Consider the following 25,725-nt stretch of genomic DNA (forward strand, 5'->3'; position numbering starts at 1 on the left):
TCGCTACATAAGCGCGTATGAAAAATACACAAATATTAATTTAACATAACCCCAATATGAACTTGTTGTCTGTCGACCTTAAATTGAGCTTAATGTATCTTCAGATACACTACTACAACATATCTAAATTTCAATGAAATTGATCTAGTAGTTTTGGAAATTTTCGAGCCATAAATTTTATACACAGGATTACATATATTAATGTTATGTGATCGTTTATCACTGTTCAGCGTAATTATCGACGTGAATATAGTGGTGCTGCGCTTAAAAATAAATAATATTTCAGTGGTTTAGTCAGTTTAAGGAAATAGACTTTGTCTTAAAGGGGTAGTCCGTATCTGAACAGAACAGATAATTGATCGGGATCGGATCTGAGTATTTTGTACACGTAGCCCGAAAAGTCATTAGCAAAACTCACTTTTAGGGTTAGGAATACCTAAATCTTCAGTGTACAAAGTGGTGTGTAAGAGGCTTAGACTAAGTGCGTATAAGATACAACTTTTCCATGAAATCAAGCACAATGACAAAATGAAAAGATTGGAGTTTGCAGGTTTAATACTTAAAAACGTTGATCAAAATGAGTACTACATGATAAATTTCATGTTTTCAGATGTCAGTAAATCGATACAATTGCAGGATTTGGGGATCAGAGCCACCACATGAAATTATTGAACAAAAGTGTGACTCCCCAAAATCAATGTTTGATGAATGATGTATTGAGGGATATTGTTCGTTTCTGTAGAAAGTACAATTAATGAGAATATTTTCTATGATATGCTCAAACTTTGCTCGATATTTAAAAGGAAAAAGCATTAACTTTCCATCAGCTAGACGGCGCACCACCGCATTAGAGCATCAGTGTCCGTGCTATGTTAAATATTCGGTTTCAAAACAGGTGGATTGGAAGAGGAGAGCCCATCGCATGGCCACCAAGGAGCCTTAAAATGACCCCAGACATGACCCCACTAGATTTATTTTTGTGGGGGCGTGTAAAAAAAAATCATTGTTTAATCAGAGAAAATCTTTGACATCAACCACCTACGCGAGAAAGAGTTGTAGCGGAAGTAGCATCCATTACACCTGTGACATGCTGGTAAGTACGTGGGAAGAGCTGGATTACTGTCTGGATGTGTGCACGACAATGAATAATGCATATATTGAAGTGTATTAAACACCAAAAAAATTTCAGAATTTACCCATCAGCATATATATACTCGCGTAATTAATACTACTTTAAATATGATGTTGTTTAAATAATAGTTGAAACCGAGGAGTTGTTATAAACCCTATTCATATAAGGAAATTAAATTTCAAGTGAATGGTATTTTCATACAAACTTTTGTATTTCAACCACAAACTTTAATGAATGCAAACTGTGCGAGCTGGATTTGAACTGATTGATTATAAACATCTAAAAACTAATTTCTGGATTTTTTTGAGTTTCATTCCACTTTCAAGGGTTGATTTTTTTTCAAACCCTGTTATTTTTTTAATTTCTCGGTAACAAATCAGGTTGATTTGTTACCTGAGTTTTGGTTAGTGTATGTCGATAAACCAATTTCTTAGATTTTTGAAATTCGACTTTGAAAGGGGATGAAGAAAGAAAAAATAAAAGTTTGAACAATAATTGCAAATTTTCCCAATCTCGACTACTAAAGGAGATATTCAGTTGAACTGGGCTCGTAAATACTCTTAAAATATAAAAATATTTTAAGGTAAATATTTAAAAACCATTTTCAGTTTTTTTTAAGTCAGTTTTTTTTAATGGTGCGTAAAACGTAAAGAAAATTTAACTTCAACTCCACCACCAGACCCTCCATCCATCCGTTTGATCGAAAGTAGTACCGCACTTTTCTTCGAAAAGTCTGTAAAAAATCTTTTAATTAGTATTCTTTAAAAATTCAACGAAATAATTCTACGACCGAAAACCTTTTATTTGTATTTTAAATAAATTGATGAAACAACTATTTAAATGTATAGTAATTTAATTATAAATTACCAACAGAATCTTAACACGATCGTTTCCGAAGTAACCGAAGTATTGTGTTAAGTTTAACGAACAAGGTTAACCAGATAGTAGAATGCCAGACTATAGTCAAGTTTGATAAAGGGCTACTTTGCCCTTTAAAACCTGCTGATTTTTTTTTTTTTTTTTTTTTTTTTTGTCTTCAGTCATTTGACTAGTTTGATGCAGCTCTCCAAGATTCCCTATCTAGTGCTAGTCGTTTCATTTCAGTATACCCTCTACATCCTACATCCCCAACAATTTGTTTTACATACTCCAAACGTGGCCTGCCTACACAATTTTTCCCTTCTACCTGTCCTTCCAATATTAAAGCGACTATTCCAGGATGCCTTAGTATGTGACCGATGATGTGCTGATTTTTAAAAAATAAATATTATTTTTAACAAAAATTACATATTCATGAATATAAACACAAGATTAAGTTATGATTTAACTAGTATCGATCTGCAAGATTCACATTTACGGGTCACTAAATAATGGTCTGACAGTCAATTTTTGTATCTTGAGGAAATCCCAAAAGATGAATCGACATAATTTATGAAGGTGTAATAAATGTTTAATAATGATGACAAGTTTAGTTTTACAAAGCATAATAATACGTAATACGTTTTGATCATCCAAAGAAAATTAAATACCAAGAAATTTCGCTTTATAAGGAACAGAAATACTAATTAAATGGAGTAATCAATTAAGACGGGCGTATCTTATCTCTTTCTCATTCTCTCCCTTTATCTCTATCGAATTGCGTGAATTGACAGAACTTAAGAGTCCTTTTCAAACATATATGGGCATACTTAAATGTATTTTCAACATTAACGATGCCATTTTTATAAACTTCGACTCCCTCTGGAGGGGACCCCGATGTTTCAGTCGAAATTGAAAAAGAAAAAACTTGTCAATATTTATTAATCAAGATTGTAAACGAATTTACTTTGCTTACATTTTTTTTACACATCACTTCGTACCAGTGTAAAAAAAAAAAAACATGTATTAAAACCAAGAAAATTTGTTCCAAGAAAAATGTATTGAAAACCAAGAAAAATACAGTTCTGGGACCTGTTTTCATGATTATTGCACATTTATGATTCAAATACTAATTTAACTTAAATAAATTCGGTTTTTGACAAATTTAAACCTTAGGAACGCTCTAAGCGGTCCGGAATTCTTATCTATGCCAAAAAAAACCTATACATAGATTGGGAAATCGCTTACGTGCTCGACTAATGCTAAACAAAAATTACGTTACTGTTACCGTTCAAGTGTTAGTAAAATAATGTTTGTATAGATAGGATTTATATAAAAAAAAAATTATGTTGAGTAACTCTTTAAAAGCATAATATTTTATTTACGTTTATTTTATTTTATTTATCGTGACTATTACTATGCCGGTCGTGACGTAAAATTTTTGCTATTTTAAAACTTTCCCCTTTAAAGTGTCCATCGAAACATTTCTAATAATAAAAAAAAACGTGATCTTCGTGACCTGAGGTAAAACAAGAAATCAATAACAACATAACATAATATTTCTTAAGGTTTTGCAATAAAATGTTGTATTACCAAATATCTTAAATTATAGAATTATTTTAAAAGAAGATTAAGTTGAAATATCACGATTTGTAATGCTATAATATATCGTAAAAAATTTATAACAGAATTCAATGGCATATTATAGTTTCTATATTTCCGTTATCATAAAAAATAAAAGTTACTTATTACAACCACAATAAGGAAAAAGCGTATACTTTTTATTACTTTATAGAAAGGTCAAACGTTTGTTATTACCGGTAGAAATGAAGAACATTACTCTGTACATAGATTGGTGTTTGACATCTCCAAGAAGACCTAACTTATCATTCCTTTAATTTTAGTTGACTTCTTTTCAGTTACATCCAAGAAAAATCTGTTATTTTTTAGAGGTCAAAGAACTTAATCTTTATCACAGAATAACGTAACTCAAAGCATCATTTTATTTTTTAAAGGAAGAATATATAATTATAATTTTATATATTTTAAAACCAAATTCTTCTTACGACACTAAGGAAAATAAAAAACGCAACAAATAAATTTTAGTTTTCGACACCCTCACTATATCGCAATCAGAAAGGCAATAATTTTCATAGTACAACGCATTACATACGTTCGAATCACGAGCAGATCATACACACAAGTAGCAAGTATCAACTCAAACTTTTACGTTTGCTGTTGTCAACTTTAAATTGAGCGTAACTGAAGAACGACTCAACAGATCTTCATCAAATTTTCACATGTACAACTTCAAACAAACAGCTACAGCATATCTGAACTTCAATGAAATTGATGCAGAAGTTTTGGAGATTTTCGAGCTACAAATTTTATACGCAGGCGTATATCTGTAAAAAAAAAACAATCGTTTCATAATTTTAAACAAAATTACTCGTGCAGTTTATCTTATGTATTAATTTTAAATTATTTACCAAAATTTAGACTAGTATTTGAATTTTTCGCTATTTAGAATCCAAAAAAAGCGAACGCTATTTTAGATTAAGGCTAAAATAATTAGTTTTTCATTATTTTTACTACTATTACTATTATTTAATCCTGTCAAATTAAGATTGTAGTCTCAGAAACTTGCTATTTAGGTCACTGTTCACGAGATAACTCCGATAAAACAGAAAAAAATTGATTTGTGTACGTAAAGAAAAATTATATTTCTTTTTTGAGAAAAGAATATATAAATATATATATTACTGTTCTGATTGCAGTGTTTTAGTTTGGTTAAAACGGGTCTCAGTTTTAAAGAATCGCATAATTAACATTACAAAATTCTGCACAGGAATTATAAACCAAATAAATCATAAAACAAATGATTTATCTACCAACATTGATGATGAACATCAACCTTGATATTCTGCACATACACGAAGAATGGAACACTTCTTAAACATTATGAAATATATAAACATATAACAAACAGGCATAATCAAATCTAATTCATTTTTCGATCGCATTCTAAATACGTGTCTACATAAATTAACAGCGTTACTGCTACACCCTAAACAGCAGTCCTTCACATGACAACTCCAAGATTTTTATTCCCACAATTTGTTTTCTTTTCGTACATGCATTTTCTTAGTACAGTCAATTTGTATTTTTATTTGAAAATCCTTACTACCGATTGATGTTTTTTCCATATGTTAGGGGTGATGAGGGAAGCTTAACTCCAGATTTTTAACATCCCCCTCCCATAGATTTTTAAAAAACTCGGAATACTCAATAAGTTTTTGAAATGCGTTTTTCTCAGAATCTATGCATTTTAGAGAAACTTTTTCAAAGAAAAAATGTAGAGGACATTCTTTTCTACAATTAATGTGTTTGAAGTTATGCCGTATAATTTGAAATTGAAATACTAAGTGGCGCTGAATTTGTAAAAAACCTGTTTTTTCGGTTTTTTCAGCGGAAAAAATTGTTTTTCGTCTCTATTGCATTTGAAAAAGTTGTTCTCAAAAAAACAGACAACTTTTATTTATACAATTTTCTTGTACGACTTACGGTTTTTGGAGCTGTAGCTTGTGAAAGTGTGAAAATGTTGTGAATTGGGCACGTGTTCGAAACCGGTCTAGTCGTTTACAACGTTTTTTTTTACAACTTCAGCGCCACCTAGTATTTCAATTTCAAATTATACGGCATAGCTTCAAAGCCATTAATTGAAATATCGAAACAGATCTCACAGCCCAGCTGCACATATAACTTTGTACCAGAAAGGGGTCTCGCAGCAGTCAACTTCAGTGGCGGCTCGCGGAACCTTCCGTGGAACTGCAGCACCACCTGTTTCCTCTGGATGCCAATAAAATTTAATATAATGAGTCCTTTTTTCTTTAATTATGTCTTTATACTTGTACAATATATAATCCTTAAGCTTAAATGTCAGTAGCCATCCCACAGATTATGAAAAAAATAGAAAATTCTTTGTATGAAACTGTGCGCTTCATAGTTCCAGCGGCGTGGTGTTTGGCTGTTGTGCGCATGCGCACATAGGAAGTTGCACACGAGGCTGTGAGGGAGAGAGAGCACTGTCGATCCCGTAGTGCCGATCCTGGCAACCCACCGGGTTGGTCTAGTGGTGAATGCGTCTTTCCAAATCAGCTGATTTGGAAGTCGAGATTTCCAGCGTTCAAGTCCTAGTAAAGTTATGAATCTTTGCGGCGTGGTGTTTGGCTGTTGTGCGCATGCGCACATAGGAAGCTGTACGCGAGGCTACGAGTGGGGAGAGAGCACTGTGGCTGCCGCAATGCCGATTCAATTAACCAAACATCTCATAAATGACTGTACAAGGCTATACTTCACTTATACTCATACATATCACCCTCTGAAGTAATCCTAACGGTGGTTCCGGAGGATAAACAGAAAAAAAATCATAGGATATTACCCAACAGGTTGGTGTAGTGGTGAACGCAAATCAGCTAATTTCGAAGTCGAGTGTGCCAACGTTCAAATCGCAGTAAAGGCAGTTAACTTTTATACGGATTTGAAAACTAGATCGTGGATAATGGTGTTCATTGGGGGTTGGGTTTCAATTAACCAGACATCTCAGAAACGGTCGACCTGAGACTGTACAAGGCTACACTTCATTTACATTCATACATATCATCCTCTACCTGACGGTGATTCCCGGAGGCTAAACAGGAAAAAAAAACACGGGTATTGAATCTATTGTATTGTATTGAAAGTTACGAAATACTTGAAACAGCATGTTTATTACATCTTTTTGTTGCCGACAGCGGGATGAATAATTTCTTTAATGTCAGTATTATGTATGTATTTACAAATATACTTTCCTACTATAAATCATCTAATTTTAATACACAGTAGTTTATAATTCTAGTGTTTATTTTATAGGTCAAAACATATTATAAATTAACTTTATAACTTTTAATAAATTAACTTTTTACTGATTATAACTTAGTTCGGGTTACCCGAAAGTTTGATAATCGAAATATGAAAAATATAATATCGAACTGCCCAAATTTATTTTGGAAAATGGAATCTAGTGGATTAATAATAAATATTAACCGGAGTACTGAAACCTTTTTTCCTGATTAGCCTCCGGGAATCACAGTTAGGTATTACTTCAGAGGATGAATGATATGTACGAGTGTAAGTGAAATGCAGTCTTGTACAGTTTCAGGTCGACCATTTCTGAGATGTATGGTTAATTGAAACCCAACCACTAGAGAAGACCGGTATCCACGATCTAGTATTCAAATCCCAGTATAAAAAGTAACTGCCTTTACCAGGATTTAAACGTTGGAACTCTCGACTTCGAAATCAGCTGATTTACGAAGACGCGTTCACCAGTAGACCAACCCGGTAGGTGTGAGCATTGAAACTTAAAATTAATTATACAATTAATGAACTATATGTGAACCAATGGTTTAGGGTCACCATGTTCCGGACTTTTACTAAAAATAATTGGTTGATCTTCTTCAGTTGCGAAAAAAACATTCCTGACATCACATTAACTGTGCAGCATATATTTAAAAAAAAAAATTAATCGTTTATTATTAACACACAAGATAAAAACAAAAAAAAAGAGTATTTATTTTTATCTTATGTAAGGATTAATTCTCGCAAATGATGCTATGTTTAATATATAAGTTCCTGCACATAGTTACACAATTCTGAAGCAGTTCTTACGAAAGGTATTGATTATAAAATTCACGAAAATAACATTTCTTCTTATCATAACAAAAATAAAAACTGGATATTTATTTTGAACAGTTAAAAAAATATTAAATGTTATTTATTCCTTAATAATCAAATTTAAGGGATAGATTTATTGTTAATTATAATAAACCAAAACCTCATTAAAAAATTTGATTTGTTTAGCAATTTTTTTTTTTTGTACAGGTGTACAGCATCAATGGAGTTTTTAAAATTTAAAGTGTAAAGGAAACGACAATAGGTGTACCGTTAGAGTCTTTTGCAAAAATTCCCTAATTTACCGTGATAATATCTTTATTTCTTTCCCCACCGGAAGTAAATTTTACCTGTATTAAGGTTTAAGGATCGAAATACCGCTAGGGAGAAATTATAGAAAATAGTATAGGGTAGTTGTTTAGACAACTTTCCGTCTCTTTGTGTACATACGTGAACAATAATACGGCCTGTTTGATAACCTAATTTTTTTTTTTAAGAGAGAGCACGGGTGAGCTTGATAGTGAGGAGGTTAATTTGGATTTCTATTTTATTATCTAGAATTCTAGATTATTGTATTTAATGCAGCCTAATTCAGAAGAATATTGTAAACACTAAGGTATATCGTAAAACATCTTTTTAATGAATCTTAAAAAATCTTTTATAGATTTATAAAATAATAAAATATAAATTTAAGAAAATAAATGAAACATTTTTTTTTAATTATTAAAAATTTCAGGTTTCCTTATTTCTTTCTTAAATTTCCAAAATACGTTTTACTTACGAAATCGTTTCCTCTCCAATAAAAATTTAAAACAGTATTTTGTATATTTGAGGAACTGACTGATTAAATTACATTTATGAAAAAAATTGGACGACATGATACGGAAGACATTAATTAGTTACCTCAAATTCTTTCTTGCTTTTATGTAAATATCAAGCATTACTTAATGTATTGTAAATTTGAATTTCATCTCTGAAACACTAATAATCTTTCACTGAAATCGTAGTTCTGTGATCAAATCGGGGAAAAGATAATACAAATAGGTTTGTGAAAAAATGGTCAAACGAAATGCTTTTCGTTAAATATATGACGGTGGATGTTTAGTAGGAACATTTTTTTTAAATTTTTTTAACTTCCAGGCCTGCAGTTAAGCATTTTTTTCCGCAGAGGATGAGATGAATACTTTGTAGCGTGTGTGAAAAATGCCATGCCTGACCGGGATTCGAACCCAGGACCTTCGGGTAAAAGGCCGAGACGCTACCACTTGCGCCACGGCGGCCGGCTAGTAGGAACATACAAACATGCGGAAGAACACGTGCGCGCGCACTAGATATTTTATATATCATCTATATAAATAATATATATAATGTGCGAGTATATATGTAAATTATATGATATATAAAGACGATCAGAAAAACCAACTTAAATAACAGACCTGAAATAGATTACATTTGAACTCTGTTTTTAAATACTCTTAAAGAGTAGTTTTTAGATGTAACTTTTATCGTAGTTATGGAATGTTAAAATTTCGCACGCGGGAAAACAGGTGACAAACTTAAGTACTTTTTATGTGTAATTTACCTAATGCCTACTTATTTCATTCAAATGAAATTAAATTTAAAACAATAACGCATAAAATAACAAGTTGTATTTCGGTATAAGATGTAATCTTTTTCATCGGAAGCGTAGGTACATTTTAATACAAAACTTTTCTCAAGATGAATACTTCATTCAGATAAAACCTTTTTTAATATTGATTAATTTTTAGTTTTCCCTAAGGATTATCCATGTTCGTAATAATTACTCACAATTGAATTTTTTAGGTAGATTTCATAAGAAAGCTACCTATTGTAATGGCTTCCATGATTCGACATCTGGAAAATTTCGAAATATCTTCGTGTTTCACATACCTCAGACCCCAAAACCACCATCAGCTCAAAGGTTTATATATATATATAATCTATTTCACTTTCTTATGGACACGATAACTGCCATAATTTTGCGCCGATCACTTTCAAATTGTACATTAAGAATAACTCGTTCCAAAATGTCGGTCGAGTTCGTTAACGGCCAAAATTTGACTATGAGGGTGAAAATGGTGAGGGGGCTTTTTCGGAAAAACTAAATATCGTTAAAACTTTCTTATTAAGTAAAATATCGTTTTCGTTTAAAGTTCTTACTATTCTTTTGATAAGGGCCTACAAGTGAAGTTTTTTGATATCGCCAACCATTGGTTCAGGAGGTGGAAAATGGGGTTTCGAAGACAAAAAACACATACCTCCCTTATAATATGCACAGTATCGAATCGGTTTAAAGTGGTCTTTAGTCTTCTAAACACTGTCTAAAACTTTTTTTGAAACAATTTTTGATATGATCAACCCTTACGGCAAGGAATTACTAAAATATTGCTGGAATTGTAGGAAGATGAAGCTTGTCGTATGCTAAACATGTGAAACTTTTTTCAAATGCAACCATTGTCGTATTGAATAAATTTGAAGTTTTTCTTAATTTTAAGGTGTACATTTTTTATATCCCCTACTTATCACCGGTGAAATCTGTCTCCGCCTTCCGACGTGCCGAAAGGGTTTTTTTATTTAAAATTGTATAAAATTAATATAATTTTTATTAATATAATTTATTAAAAATGTATAAAAAATAAACCCCGCTTTAAAATATGCATAAATAGTTTAAAAAATTTATATATTTGTATTTATAGAGAATGTTAATTTAACAAGTTGACTGCCACACGGAAAAATTCAACATTTCCAAGGCTGTTATACTTATTTTGCTAAATATATCCACCAGTGCTGCTATTTTTTTTTCAATTTCTTTAAAGGTTTTGTTATTATATTACTAATTTTAGATACCAATTTCACTTTGCCACTTTAAAATATTTTAATTTAATTATAATATCTTTTACTTACTAACAACTGTTTATTTTTAATTCTACAACTCTTTTTTATTTATTGCTATACTTTTTTTTAACATAAATTACTAAAACTCACTCTCTTCTGTAATAAAATCACATTTTATTGATAATTATATTTTAACTGAGATTTTTAAAGTAAAATTTGAATTTAGAATTTTTAAGAGTACTTGATATTAAAATCTAACTAAAGTTTGTCAGTAAACAACTAAAATTAATTCAAATTTTATTACAACACTTTTCAATTATGTTTACGTTGTTTTTATTTGGTGATTTTTCAAACAATAAACATTCTTTAATTTCAAATTTAAAGAAAAACTTCTATGCTATATACAACACAAAATGTACAGAATTTTATCTTTAAAATAATATGTAATTTGATACAAAAAAAAAAATTAAAAATAAACAATAATGTAATGTCACATCTTAAGTGTGACATTACATTAAGACATCATTTGATGTCTCATAGTAGTATTGGATTGCGAAACTGAGAAATTAAATGATGTCTCATAGCAATAATGGGTAAACGGCCGTGACATCATTTGATGTCTCATAATAGTCGACCTGTTAAAGGTGAATAAAATCTAGAAGTGTAATCAGCATTATAAAAGCCTATTTAGTTTAGGTTTCCATATAAAAAGGATTCTTACTGAAACGTTCACGAAAACGCTACACCAATATTAAACAGAGTTTTTCATTAATAAATTCATTAAAAGGATTAATTATTAATAGATTTCCTAATTAATTTTTACTTCTTCCGTAATCCATTAAAAATACGATAAGAATAACAATACGGCCTAGTCAAGTAGTTGTGAGCAAGATATACGGGACAAATTCTTAAATAAATAGAATAAATTACTAAAAAAAAGAAAAAAGGTAATAAAATTCAGAAATATAGTGCCATTTAAGTAGTATTAAACCAATCAATATATCGGCTTAAAATATCCATAGACACAATTTCGTAATTTTTTTCTCTCTCACAAGGACACTTAAGCAATGAAAAATAGATTAACAGAATTAAAAATATTTAAGTTTAATTTTCAGATTGATAAAAAATATATCTAGAACCGATATAAGTAATCTATTATAACCAGAAAACTATTTTTGTTCATCGATTGTCAGTTTATAAAAGTAGATAACAGTAATAAACCACACGGTAGTTTGTATTGAACATTGAAGAATTGTGGTGGTCAGCTGTCAATAATCTATCTCTATTATTTAAACCTGAACCACCAACAAACCTACCAACCTAACCTATCCTAACTAATAACTAACTACCTGTCTATCTTGTTTGTACGTGTTCACCTCAACTGTTTTGTAAATAAAAGTAACATGGTAGAATAGTCACAATGAATCGGTTGATTGTAGGAATAATCCCTAAACTTTAGCCATGTTTGTGTTCATATTTCTATAATACATAACCAGTCCTTAAAATTTTAAAATAAATTTAGTAAAAAAATTCTCTATGTTAATTTTTTTTTTCTTAAAATCGTACCTCAGTTTTTATTCAACTAAAAATAAAATGATTTTTAGACAAAAATCCAATTTTCAATAAGTTAACGTCTGTAATTAAAATTTTAACACATTTTAAGTATATTAATAAGCACTATCAAATTTCTGTAAAATTTCTGGTATTGAGTATATCTACTGATAATTAATAAAATAAATTTGACTCGTCTATTAATGAACCTATTTGTTCAATCCTAAAACGAGTTGAAAATTGAAAGTAAGTTTTTTAAAAGATAAAGTTAATGTAATATTAAAAAATAAATTAGTATCTCTTAACCGATTATAGTTGTCTAATATATTTTTTCACATTTGAACATTTTCCGATGATTTCAAGCGGTTTTATTGCAATAGGAAAACACTAACAAACAGTTATATTCAATAAATACTTTCGTCGTATGTTGGTCTCCTAATAACCCATTAGTGCTACTTTAGTTATGATGTTTGCCACCAGATAGAAATCAAAATTACCAGGTACTTCTAGATTAGAAGCAGAGATTATTAATTCACATAATTATCTAGAACGCAGTAAATCTGAGATTCTTTATCCTTGATACGAATCCAAGTTGTAGCAAGAAGAAAATCATCGTGGAGGATAAGATTACGGGAAAATAAAAATGGCATTGATAAGGGACGATCTACTCACAGATCATAAAATTAGACAAATAACAATACCCAAAAAGTGCTACAAGAATTATATCCAGACAGTAGGAATCCATCCCGCCAATAATTCAAGAAGTCTGGGTATCTTTATTCAGTATGGGAGTAACACATGTTGATCAATTATTTTAGTTAATGTAGCTTGAACAAACAGAGGTTCCCTCACATATAAATTAGACAACTGAATCGAGAATCTGTTTTTTGAAGAGAATTTCTTAATTCCGGAATTGGATGGTTTGTGCAAGTATCCTTTCTTTCTTTTTCCTGTTTAGCCTCCGGTAATTACCGTTCAGATAATACTTTAGAGGATGATATATATGAGTGTGAAATGTTTTGTACAGTCTCAGTTTGACCATTTCTGGGATATATGGTTAATTGAAACCCAACCACCAAAGAACACCGATATCCACGATCTAGTATTCAAATCCGTGTAAAAAAAAATTTCTTTACTAGGAGTTGAACGCTGGAACTCTCGACATCCAAATCAGCTGAGTTGGGAAAACCGTTCACCACTAGACCAACCCGGTGGGTTGTGCAGTATCCAATTGAACTGTGTAAACAGTTCTGTCAATTTTTCACTTGTGGGTGGATTTATACATTAGAGTGAATAGAATTTAATCTTATTTAGATTTTATGACTCGATCTATTTAAACGAGTACTATTCAGAATAATGATTTAGCAGTTCTATTTAACGACGAAAAAACTCATTTTCAATGATATTTTGATCATTTTTGTGCATTAACATTATTTTTATGAATTTATTTGAGGACACATTTAAAATCTGAATGTAATTTCAATTGCCAGATTTTTAAATGAGACTTGTAAGAAAATTATTTTATTAAACGAAATATTGCCAATGATTTTGGAAACTGAAAAATGAATTATTGAAATCCAATTTTAGTAAATATTGTACCGTATGAATAAATACTGAACTACATGCAACTTGAAAAAATGAATGCATAATCAGTGATGTTGTTGGAGGGAAATAACCCACTCAACGGAGGGATTTTATTTTTTAAAAGTATATGTTTACTTGGCAGCATGGTTGATTTTGATTGGAGGGGAATACTGAATCACTTGTTGAGGGACCCGCCAGTTGCGTACGGGCTTCTGCCAGTTTTAGTTGTGGTGCGTCGTAATATATTCTTTAGTATATTTATTAATATTTTTTTTTAACTGTGATTTTCTACTTATATTTATTTACTTTTGATTTTATGTAAGACTGTTAGTTTTTTCGTATGTTACTGTATTTGTTAAAAATTATTAAGTGATTTCGTTTAATGAGTAATGTTAAGATTTATCGTTATCTTTGAAGTTACGAAGTTCAAAATTAATAACATTGTTTTGTTTACATATCGATAAATCGGACGTAAATAAAATGTAAATTAATTCAAATAATTATTAATATAAATTTTACTTATTTGTTGGAATGCAAATGATTAATTACTTAGGAATTGTTTATGTATCCTTATATTTATCCTCTAATCAAAATATTACATGTTTATTCGATTAGAACATTCTTCTGTAAAGTGATGTAACATTTCATTATTATCGCTTGAATATAAAACTTAAAGAAACAAACAAAATTAAAATAAATTGACTTATGTTTACATCAACGTAATGTGTGACATGATTTTAAAAGAGTGCTTTTATAATTATTTGCTCCAACGATGGTGGTGGCCCTGATATTTAAAGGTCGCGGATCGAATCCCTGCGCCTTACAATTACTGTTTTCATTTATAGTTTTATTACTCGGTGTTCCTGCAATGTCTTTTGTATTAGGAGAGGAATGCGACTGGAATGGAAGGTGAGTTAATTTTAACAATAATTACAAATTTAATTTTATTGGTTATCTATTTTGATTTGTTGTATGTGCGTTACTATTATTCGTAGAAAAATACCTGGGTGTTGCTCAACTATTTATTTCGAGTCTATTATTATTTTTTTTATATTTCATTTTCTACGTTATTGGGTATTTATATATTAGGATTCACTTGAAATATTGAACCGAATATGAATTTTTGTTTAATTATATCTATAAATATGAATTTATATATTAAAAATCTTCGTTAAATTAGTCTGTTACTTATGTTCAGACTGTAGTAAATTAATTATTTCTGTATCGATATATAGCATTTCAGTTTCCTACTTAGTCTGAATTTAGGTTTTGTAATTTATCATTCGTTTACATTAATTTACTTATATTTATTATTTTAGTTAGGTTAGTTATTGGGGAAAAATTAAAAATGATATTTGCTGATCTTTTAATTTCCAGCTGATGTAACCAAAATCGTTATTACGTTTACTAGTTCAAGTAAAATTTTTATTGAAAAATATGGTATATTTAGTTATTTAGAATTAAAGTGTGTTGTGCATAATTTATTCCAAACGAAAAATAACATTTTCTTTCAACTCATCTTATAAATAAAATAAAATCATTTTTAAAAATAATATATATATTAATATTTGTAATGAATAATTGACAAAACTTAAAAAAAATGGCTATGAAAAGAAAAAATTACGGGCGCGCGTGCTGTATATTTAGGACCAAAGTGGTTATTGTTAATAATTGTAATATAAAAAAAAAAAATTGCAAAAAAATAATTAATTACCCAAGAAACCGTTTGTTTAGGTGAATAAACCCAATGTTGGCTTTTATTTGTTACGACACCTGATTTGAAATGTTACAGTACCACTGTTAAAAATGAAATAAATTCTTTGTTGATATTAATTTAGATTTTAAGGATATATTTTTTAACGTTAAAGATTCCAATTAACTAAAATACCCGAAAGACAAATCAAGACCACCTGTTCTAATATCATTTTACTAAGATCGTACGTACATTTATTTTTAATAACCGCGCCTTTCAGAGTATAACACTGTCGCAAACTAAACAGATATAAATTATTGTAAGTTTTGTTTTTGGAGGGAATTTTTTTTTGCTTGTTTTTTTATACACATATACATATTAGTAGCAATAAACTTAATGTTAAATGTTTACATTCATAAAGTGTATATTGTAGATAATTAGAATTAAAGCTACTTTATAATATTTTTATCATGCAGTTATGAAATTCGGTATTCTAATTTAAATTCTCATGAGAATTTCTTCAATTATTTTATTTTTAACATAAATATGTAGTAAAATACTATGCTATATGACCCGCATGGCCGGCCCGCATTATATTAAAATTTTTGAGAGATGGGTGAATAGTTTAAAGTCATTTTTTATTCACACGTATGCCGTTGAACTCTTTTGGGTCAGATACACTTTATGACATATTTCTAAAGGGTCTATATAAAGTTAAATGTTTATACATATGTATACAAATTTTATCCTTCTCACGTCTAGGAAGTAAAATTGTGTACTTCATTCTGCTTTTTTATTTATTTGTCGCTACTGGTAATATCATTAACCTGAATGTTTATTAAATTAAATTACTGAACCTATTTGAGTGCAGCATACCTTCTCTTTTTTTTAAAAAATGATTAGTAATTTATTTTTTTATCATACTATGATTTAACTTTTTTTACTTAATTTAACTTCAGGGTAGTAATTTGTATTTCAGTTATGTAATTTACTGCCTTCTTTTGAATATTGTAAAAATTTCATTTTTAATTGTAATATCAGGTACTCAGATTTATTATATATATAAATAATATAACTATATATAAAATCTATAACTATATAAATAATAATTTATTATATATAATAATATAATATATTATATAAATATAATAATATAAAAAATATAATAAACCAATCTAATGATTGGTTTATTTATGAAATTAATAAAATGTTTATTAACTATGAGAATATTTGATATCCCCCCCCCCCTGGAGTAGTTCACCCTGGAACACGTTAGAGCATTTATTTATTTGCGGTTGTTTTTTTTCTGTTTTTCTAAATGCCCTTTGCCTTCTCATTGTTTCTGATATCTCTTTCCTTCGTTCTTCATAAAGTTCTGCTCTGTTGTTTTTGCGTTTTGGCGCTCTTGGAGTCTTTTATTTTCATCTTTAATATTCTCTTTCTCTTATAATTTCTTCAGTTCTTTTATGTCTTCTTGGACTTGTGTTAACCATTTTTCTTAGTTTTATACTGTGGAAGAAAATAAAAATTTGTTGTTTGTTATCGATTTACTGTATTTATTTTAAATAAAAGTGGGAGTAAAATACAATTTGTCTTTTCCTTATCGTGTTTGATAGTTATTCAATTTCAGTATAAAGTCTTTTTTGGAATTAGTTTTACCGGATTATTTTTAAATAATTATTTTAAAAGACCTAAACGTTTTCTTATACTTTTCTTTTTTTTCGAGATTTTCTTGTAGACCTTTTTTGCCCAGTATTTGTTTCGGCTTTATCACAATTTTATAGTGTCGAAATTTTGAGTTTCATGATAAAGACTGTTTGTTATATGCGTTTTTCGTTTGCTGGAAAGCTAATTCGATTTTATTAGCCCTAACTGTGAACGCTTTTTTAACTGAAGAATTCCTACTGATCCATTTTACGATATATTTGAAATTATCCACTTTCTCTACTTTTTTATTTATACTAAATAAATTCGGATAATTTTTATCGTTAGTGAAAATTTTCGTTTTCTCAAACAAAATTTTTAGTCCCATTTTAGCAGCTTATTTTTCTAATTCTTTAATTTGTTGTTTAGCTTCTTTCCAGTTTTTAGCTAATAATATCATATCATCAGCGAAAGCTAAACAGTTAATCTTTAGTCCTTTACTTCCCAGTCTTATTCTACTATTTTTGTCTAAATTTTATTCCATTTTCTTAACTACTTTTTCAAGAGCACAGCTAATGAGTAGTGGAAAAATCCATCTCCTTGTCTTACGCCGGTTTCTATAGGAAAAACATCAGATAATTCTACCAGAAATTTATATTTTGGATTGTGTTAGTTAATGTTGGTTTGATTAAGTTTGCCGTTTTGTTATTTTAACCTATTTCTTTTAATGTTGAAAAAAGTGATATTCTACCTACCGAATCGTATGCTTTTTGTAAATTAATAAAAGTTATATGTTCTATTTATATTAAAGTTATTTTTACTAAAATAATATTTGTTACACATTTTTTTTAGTACATTTTGTTACCGGTTAACTTATTTAAAAAATGAAATTTTTTAACGTATATTAATTTTAAATAATTTCATTAAAAAAATATACCTTTATCTACCCGCGTGATTCAATATTGATATTTTTATTAGGATTTTGCAAGCACTAGAACAATATAAACGAAAATTGTGATTTTTAATTTTTATTTGTTAATGCTTATGTGTTGGAACTAAATTTCTAAATAATCGCTCTGTATATTTAAACTAAACACTTGACTACATCGAACTTTCTGAAGATATTTCGCTTAATATGCTTTTATTATTTTAAATTTATTCATTAAAGACTTACAAAAATATTGAAAGTAGATAATTTATATTAGGGTGATGTGCAGTAGATATATTAATCATATAAAAGTATCTTATCAAGATATTCTTTTACATCTGTCAAATAATTTGGCAATTACATAGTAATAAACTCTAACATATTAATTTACTCTTACATATTAATAAATTTTATTGCTTGTTTTAAGTAAGAAATAGGTGTTTTCTTGATTTAAAAAATTTGATGTGTCATTTTGGTTTAAAGATAAATGAGTGAGACGACATCCTGTTTTAATTCTTATCTTTCTTGCATTTTTCGTTTTCGATAAACTGCGTTTTTTTTTCACTTTTGATTAAAATTCCTATGGAAAGTTACCTTAATAATTAGATGGAAAAACGTATGTGTAATAATTTTTTCATAAAATTATTCCATTTCAAAATATCAGTCTTTCATAGATCAAGGTTGATGTAGTGCTGGGGAGGGTAAGTTCAAGCCAATCAACCAATATTGTAGAACGAAACTTATTCATTTTATTCACTTATACAATCATGATCTATTGAACGCCAATTCCAATCTGTTTTTTGATGCTACGAGTTAGAAACTTCTCTACGATTTACTCCATTTTTAAGTCTTAATTTTTATCTCTTGAGTTCGTTCTTTTACTACATTACAGCATCTTGCCTTTTTATTAAAAAAAGATAAAAATAAATATTGGTTTCAATCGCTTAATTTTTATTATTTATTTTCGGACATCTTAACTACATATTATTAAATGAAAAATAAATCATGGATGCAGAATTAACTCCTTTTTGTCAGTCATCTGTCTGTAATAATATCCTTTCTTTTTCCTGTTTAACCTTCGGGGAATCACCGTAAGGTATTATTTCAGAGGATGATATGTACGAGTGTAAATGAAGTGTAGTCTTCTACAGTCTCAGTTCGACCGTTCCTGAGATGTGTGGTTAATTTAAACCCAACCACCAAAGAACTCCGGTATCAACGATCTAGTATCCAAATCCGTGAAAAAATAAGTGACTTTTCTTGAACGCTGGAACTCTCGACTTCCAAATCAGCTGATTTAGGAAGACGCGTTCACCACTAGACCAACCCGGCGGGTACTGTCTGTAATATCCAGTGTCCGTGATAAAAATGTTTTATCATATTGATATTAGCGTGAGATTATTAATGGTGCTTGCTAAACCGTTAAAAATTAATTACTGACAGTAAGTTTTGTACTTATTTTGATTTTGAGCTTTAAGTAAACTGCTGAATTTGTTAAATTCAGTAGAAAATGAGCTATGTCTACTGTAATCTGCTTGTTATAGTAAATCATTTGTTTTTTGGAGGGAAACATAAAAAATTTAAAACTATCGTTAAAAGTTTTCAGTGTTTTGTTTGTAACATTCTAAAAACAATTGAAATTCATTCTTTTTAGCGGGAGCATGTTTTTGTATCGTACCTAAAGAATTCACCCTTGGTCTTAATGATTTAAGAGAAATTTTTATACAGACGGCTCTGAACAGGATAATTCTGTTGGTTGTGCTTTTACGGCTGGCAATAAAACTTACATGTCTGGTCTTCCCAGAATTTTCGTCGCGAAGCTGTAAAAATAATAATTAGACCAACATATTGACACGTAATTGTCTGTTAAGATTCAATGAGTGCCTTGCAGACGATTGGTGACATGTAATCCAGATACCGTGTTTTCCGTGATATGCAGTATTATTTCTGAAATGACTTTGTAACTCAAGCGTGTGTTTCTGCCTGGATTCCCAACCGTATTGGAATTTCAGGCAATGAACGAGCTGATACTGCAGCAAAAGAGGCTTGTTTGCAGCTTCCTGTCGCTAATCGCGTTGTTTCTGATGAACGGAATGCTACAATCATCGATAAAATTCGCTCATTTATGAACACTGTGTCACCGTGAAGCTCCTCATACAGAAATAACTGTCGTGAGAAAGTTCTTATTTACCGTTTTCGAATAGCGCACTCTAAAATTACTCATGGATACCTAATGAATCTGATTGATGCACCCATTTGTGTTCGCAGCGACTGCAAACTAATGGTACACGACATTGTGGACCGTTTATGTCGTACGGCATTACATTGGAAGTTTAAGGTAGGGGACTCGCATCCGAAATATCTTATTGAACAATGAGATGATGTTATCGAATGGCTGTAGATTTGTATTAAAATATTTGATTATTCGTATAATGCTTTTCGTTCATTTACGCCATTTGGCCTATGACAGATGGTAATTTTGTTGTTTTAAGTTCCATTGTGGTTTTATTTCGCCGTTAGCATACGACGTAAGTTTTTACATCTACTGTATTTTTTATGTTATTATTGTTTATTTTTTTAATTAATTTTTGATTGTTAGTTTTTAATATTTAATTGTTTAGTATATTAATATTAAATATATATTTATATAATATTAAATATATTATTTAATGTATTATACCCGGGCGCTGATAACATTTCGTTATGCGCCCAGGAAGAAAAAAAACAAATAACTTTCATAGTGAAAAAAGGTCTAGGTACTGTATAAAAAATTTAAAAAGTATATTGTAATGTATTCTGTGAGAATTAAATTCAGTAGGCTTATTCATCAGCGGGAATATTCGTATGAATTTTTTTATAATAAAACCACTTAAGTAAGTGCTTTACAAGTATAAATGACAAAATTTAATTTATACTTAAAAAATAAAACTGAAAAAAGTAAAACAGATATTTTAAGTAGGCCAAGATTCTGTAATATAGATTAAATACACTGTTACAGCGGTACAAGGCAAACGTGTGAGAAAACAGTTGGTAGATCCATTTTAAGTGCACGCATTATACACATGAGACTAAAACATATGATCGAGAGAGGGTTAAAAGAAGTTGGTTGACTGACTGACTGACTGACTGGAGGACTACGAGGAGGCCATGTGCTTCATACTTCGACTGGGAACACCATACTGAGCCACATTCTCACAGATAAAAAAATGTCCCTAGTCGTATAGTTATATTGCTTTTCATTAGGCAGTGATTCAGCATATCACCTCTCACTCTTCTATTTTTTTTATTCTGTTACTCTCTCTCACTATCTCAGATTTGTTCTATTTTTTTAATATTTCACGTTGATGGAAACAAGACGGTTGTTAGATTTTAATTTAAAACAGAAACAGGTGGGAACTATTAAATTAAATTTTGCAAATCGTAAATTTCAGGTTTTATAGACGGGTCTATCTTTTTTTTTTTTAAACTTTAGATATAAACGGATCTTCGGTAAAAAGAATTATGTCATATGACACAATTCTTTATAATAAAAAAAAATATATTTATAGAATCTCTTTTAAAAATATTTGAAAAAAGATAATTTAATATTTAAAAACAGCTCGCCGGGCTGGTCGTGTTACCTCGTCGCAGATCAGATTTTAACAGCTGATTTTCTGAGATGAAGGTTCTAAGGTTCAAATTCTAGTAAAAGTTAGTTGCTTTTATACGGATTTTAATTCTAGAGAGTGTATTTTGGTGGTTGGGGTTCAATTAACCGCATTTCTCAGGAATGTTTGGCCTGTTTTGTTCAAGACCAAACCTCATTACATGTCATACGTATAAGCTCATTTACATGCCATACATATCATCTTGCCTCATTGGAGCGTGTGGGAGGATTTTGCTTATTATTTACTACTTGAACAGATCGCGACGTACACATTAGGAAAGAAAAAAAAATTCAAAATTACCAAGATTAATATTCAAAAGGGAAGTAGTATAAATGTGAGAATTTTTTATTTAGGTATTAAAATCATGAAGGATAGTTGAATTAGTATAGACATCAAACATAGTTTTGTACAAGATAAGAAAGCGTTCATGAACAATTTATCATATCAATTATAAATCTAAAAAATAAAAAGAAATTGTTATATAAAGAGTATTGCTTAATTATAACGAAAGGAAAAAATGGAGATTTTTTAAATTTGATGTTACAATAGGATATTGAAAATTAGGTGTCAATAAATTTCGTAATGAAGAGATCTTAAAACGAATATGAGAGATAAGAAATTAGTAGTAAAATCTTCTCCAGCCATTTATGAAGACATTAATTTTTCAGTTAATTTGATAATTCAGGGATGTATTTACCCGGAAGACAAAGAAAGGTCTATATAAAATAGTTAATTAACAATGTAGAATATTATAAATATGTTGAAATTAAAATATTAATGAACAACGGAAAGGAACTGAGATATCAAACCCATCACTGATGGATGTTTCCAAACAAATAAAGACTTTTGAATGAATTAATAATATCTGAGTAAAATTCAAAACTTAAACATCCGAGTACAAGTAAGATTAAAAGGGTTCGTAAAATACCTTTAATACGATTATCTATTTAATGGCTGAAGTTGGAAAAAATTTAATTTAGTTATTACTAGATCAATTTCATTTAAATTTAGATATACTGTAGTAGTTTATCTGAAATTGTGTTATTGAAAATTTTATAAAGATTAGTTGAATCGTTCTTGAGTTACGCTCAATTTAAGGTCGAAAACATTTGACCGGGGTAAGTTAAAAGTGTGGTTTGATATGATACTGCAAGTTGGTACGTGGGAACAAAATGAAAAAACCAAAAATTTGTCTTTTGTCGCAGAATTGCGCAATTTTTTTTAATATAATAGAAAAATTAAAAAGTGCAATAATTTACCTACTTGGACAGTAAAGAAACGGAGATGCAAGAAGTAAATGATAAATGATTCGCAGTATAAATTAAACAGAAATGTAATTGTAATTTTATAAAATAAAATACAAACGTTGAGTGGTCTACAAATTATTAGCTACTATTTCAATATCCCCTTATGATTTTTTAAAAATTTAATCCATATTGAACCAAAAACAAATTGTTTTTAATTATATATTTAGAAATAATATACCGTAAAGTTTCGTTCTTTTAGGAGGTATTCACCAACCTACCGGGTTGGTCTAGTGGTTAACGCGTCTTCCCAAATCAGTCGATTTGGAAGTCGAGAGTTCCAGCGTTCAATTCCTAGTAAAGCCAGTTATTTTTACACGGATTTGAATACTAGATCGTGGATACCGGTGTTCTTTGGTGGTTGGGTTTCAATTAACCCCACATCTCAGGAACGGTCGAACTGAGACTGTAGATACTTCATTTACATTCATACATATCATCTTTATTCATCCTTTGAAGTATTATCTGAACGGTAATTACTGGAGGCTAAACAGAAAAAAGAAACGAGATAAAATTACTTTTTTTTTCTTAAAATGTTTTTTATATAATCTAAATTTTAAACATTCTGTTCGAAATGTTTTGAATAGCTCTATCGGGGTGGCATGTACGATTAATAAATAGTCTTTGTGTGCGGAAGGTTGACAGTTTCAGGTCCGGCCGGACCAGTTCAATACTGTCGGATACCTTTTCTTAGCAGCCACCAATCTATTACTGAATTTTAATTAACAAAATATCCTTGTCTGGCAATTAAAAGGATTTACAAGATACAGGTACGTAAACAAGGGACATTTTTACCTGAATATATAAGATTGCCAGAATATATGAATCTAACAATTCTTCTTTTAACATTTTTTCCGGTTTCTTTTTTATACTTTTTTTAAATTCTTAACGGACAGTTAGTATTTTTTGTAGCATTGTATTTTTCATCCGTTCGAATTGCAAATTAGGACTGATTGACGCTAAATAAACGCAGTTTGCCTGGCAAAATTTATGGATATTACATATATATTAAACATTTCATGGTGTATATAAGATAGGATTTGTAATTTGAAATTAATGAATAAATGATCGATCTTTTTAATGTGGTAGTTGTAAAATAGAACAAGATTATATTTGATTAGGAAAATTGTGAAGTTATGTTTTCATGTAGTCTATATTTACATGAAAACTATACTTTAAACAACATCTTAGATGGTCTCATGTTTTTAAGAACTGGTTTTTTTTTTATCTTCTGTATCACTAATCTGTATAAAATTCTCAAACATACAACCTCTTAATGAGTGAGTGATAGATTGAATAGCTATTTTGAAAAAGATATTTTTTTTATGCAACTGTTTTTTCCTCGTATCTTCTAACGTTTTTTTTTTTTTTTACAAGGACATTGGAGCATATTTTTTTTATTTTATAAGCACCGTTTCAGTTAATAATCATTAAATGCAAGAAGCAATTCTAAAACTTCAATATATTATAAACCATTCAATTAAAATTCGATGAATGATAACGATAATAAAACTTGTTTATATAGATAAAAAGGGCTTTAACCTTGAGTGCTAAAGTTTAATAACGCATTAAGGAAATATGTTAGCAAAGCAAATAATGAACATATTTACAGATAAAGGTATTTATTTTATGTTAACACACACGTAATATTAGAAAAGAACCCGATCGTTTTATCACCATTTTAAAAATATTTTTTAAGTAAAAATGTTATAACTGATTATGATATGATGTAATTTTTAGGCTGATGATAAAATGAACGTAAAATTACTTTACCAAAGAAGTTCATATACAGCTTTCTTCTACACTTCACTAACGGGGAAAAAATATTTAACGATTATAAAAAAAATAACAGATATTAAATGAGACGTAAAAGAAGTAATTAAACTGGTTATAAAAGTGTTTTATTTATTTATGAACATAAAAATAAATTAAATTGCGTAAAAAAATTAAAAAGAATGTAATACAGACAAGAACAAAGTTAAAAGAAATTGGGTAATAAATGAGTAGATTAAAGGAGGCATTACATTACAGAGATCCGGCATAAGATACATGTAATGTTATTTTCAGTCTTTTTTTTATTTTTTTATCCTTTTTTATGGTTAAAGAACTGTAAATTAATAAGAAAGGACAATAAAAAAAATACATAAAAGATTAAAAAATTGAAATTAAATTAACTTTTCGGAGAAATAAAGATTACATTCACTTCGAGAAAATGTGTGTAGTACTTTTTTCTTGTTTTTTTTTTTTGTTTAAGCAATTTGATATATTAATTTTTTTTCACTCCAGACGCAGCCTTTTTTTATGGCTGTGGTGGATGTAAAGCAGCATCTGAGATATATACAAGAAACAAATTGTAGTAGTAGCTTCTGAAAACTTTTCTTAATGGGCAGCCAGTCATTTAAACATAAAGAAGTTCCACTTGTAAAGCTGAAAATCTACATTTCATGAATGTATGGATCGATGATAATTCACTGAGAAATCACCCGGGTTAATTTCCTTAGTAAATCTGGCACGGGATTATCTTGAGGATGGTTCTGCTTATTTCAACAAAGATATAAATATCATGTTAGCGATGAGATTCATCATCGGTAAGAATTTTTTATGTAGGATTAACATGCAGGGTAATTAATTATAAGATGTGATAATCTCGTAATTTTATGTTAAAAATGTTTCAAAATTGTGGTATTACTAGAAATATAATATTAAATACATATTAGAGACTGAAATTCAGACACAATACAATAAATAAAAAAATATACATATTTTTTTTCCATTTCATACAACACAGTTTTGTGATATATGAATTTTTGTGCAAG

At 29.4% G+C, this 25,725-nt stretch overlaps 1 protein-coding gene across 1 annotated transcript in view; it reads left to right on the forward strand.

Moving 5' to 3' along the window:
* The first annotated feature begins 13,932 nt into the window (after positions 1-13,932).
* LOC142329990 (meteorin-like protein) overlaps positions 13,933-25,725 on the forward strand; it is a 165,049-nt gene continuing 153,256 nt past the window's right edge. The window contains exon 1 of the mRNA XM_075374988.1: positions 13,933-14,602. Within this exon, the coding sequence (XP_075231103.1) occupies positions 14,466-14,602 (137 nt within the window). The 5' untranslated portion in view covers positions 13,933-14,465. The remainder of the gene's footprint in view (positions 14,603-25,725) is intronic.

The sequence above is a fragment of the Lycorma delicatula genome, chromosome 9 (genome assembly GCF_047948215.1).
Source record: "Lycorma delicatula isolate Av1 chromosome 9, ASM4794821v1, whole genome shotgun sequence".
In the NCBI taxonomy this organism is placed as follows: Eukaryota; Metazoa; Arthropoda; class Insecta; order Hemiptera; family Fulgoridae; genus Lycorma; species Lycorma delicatula.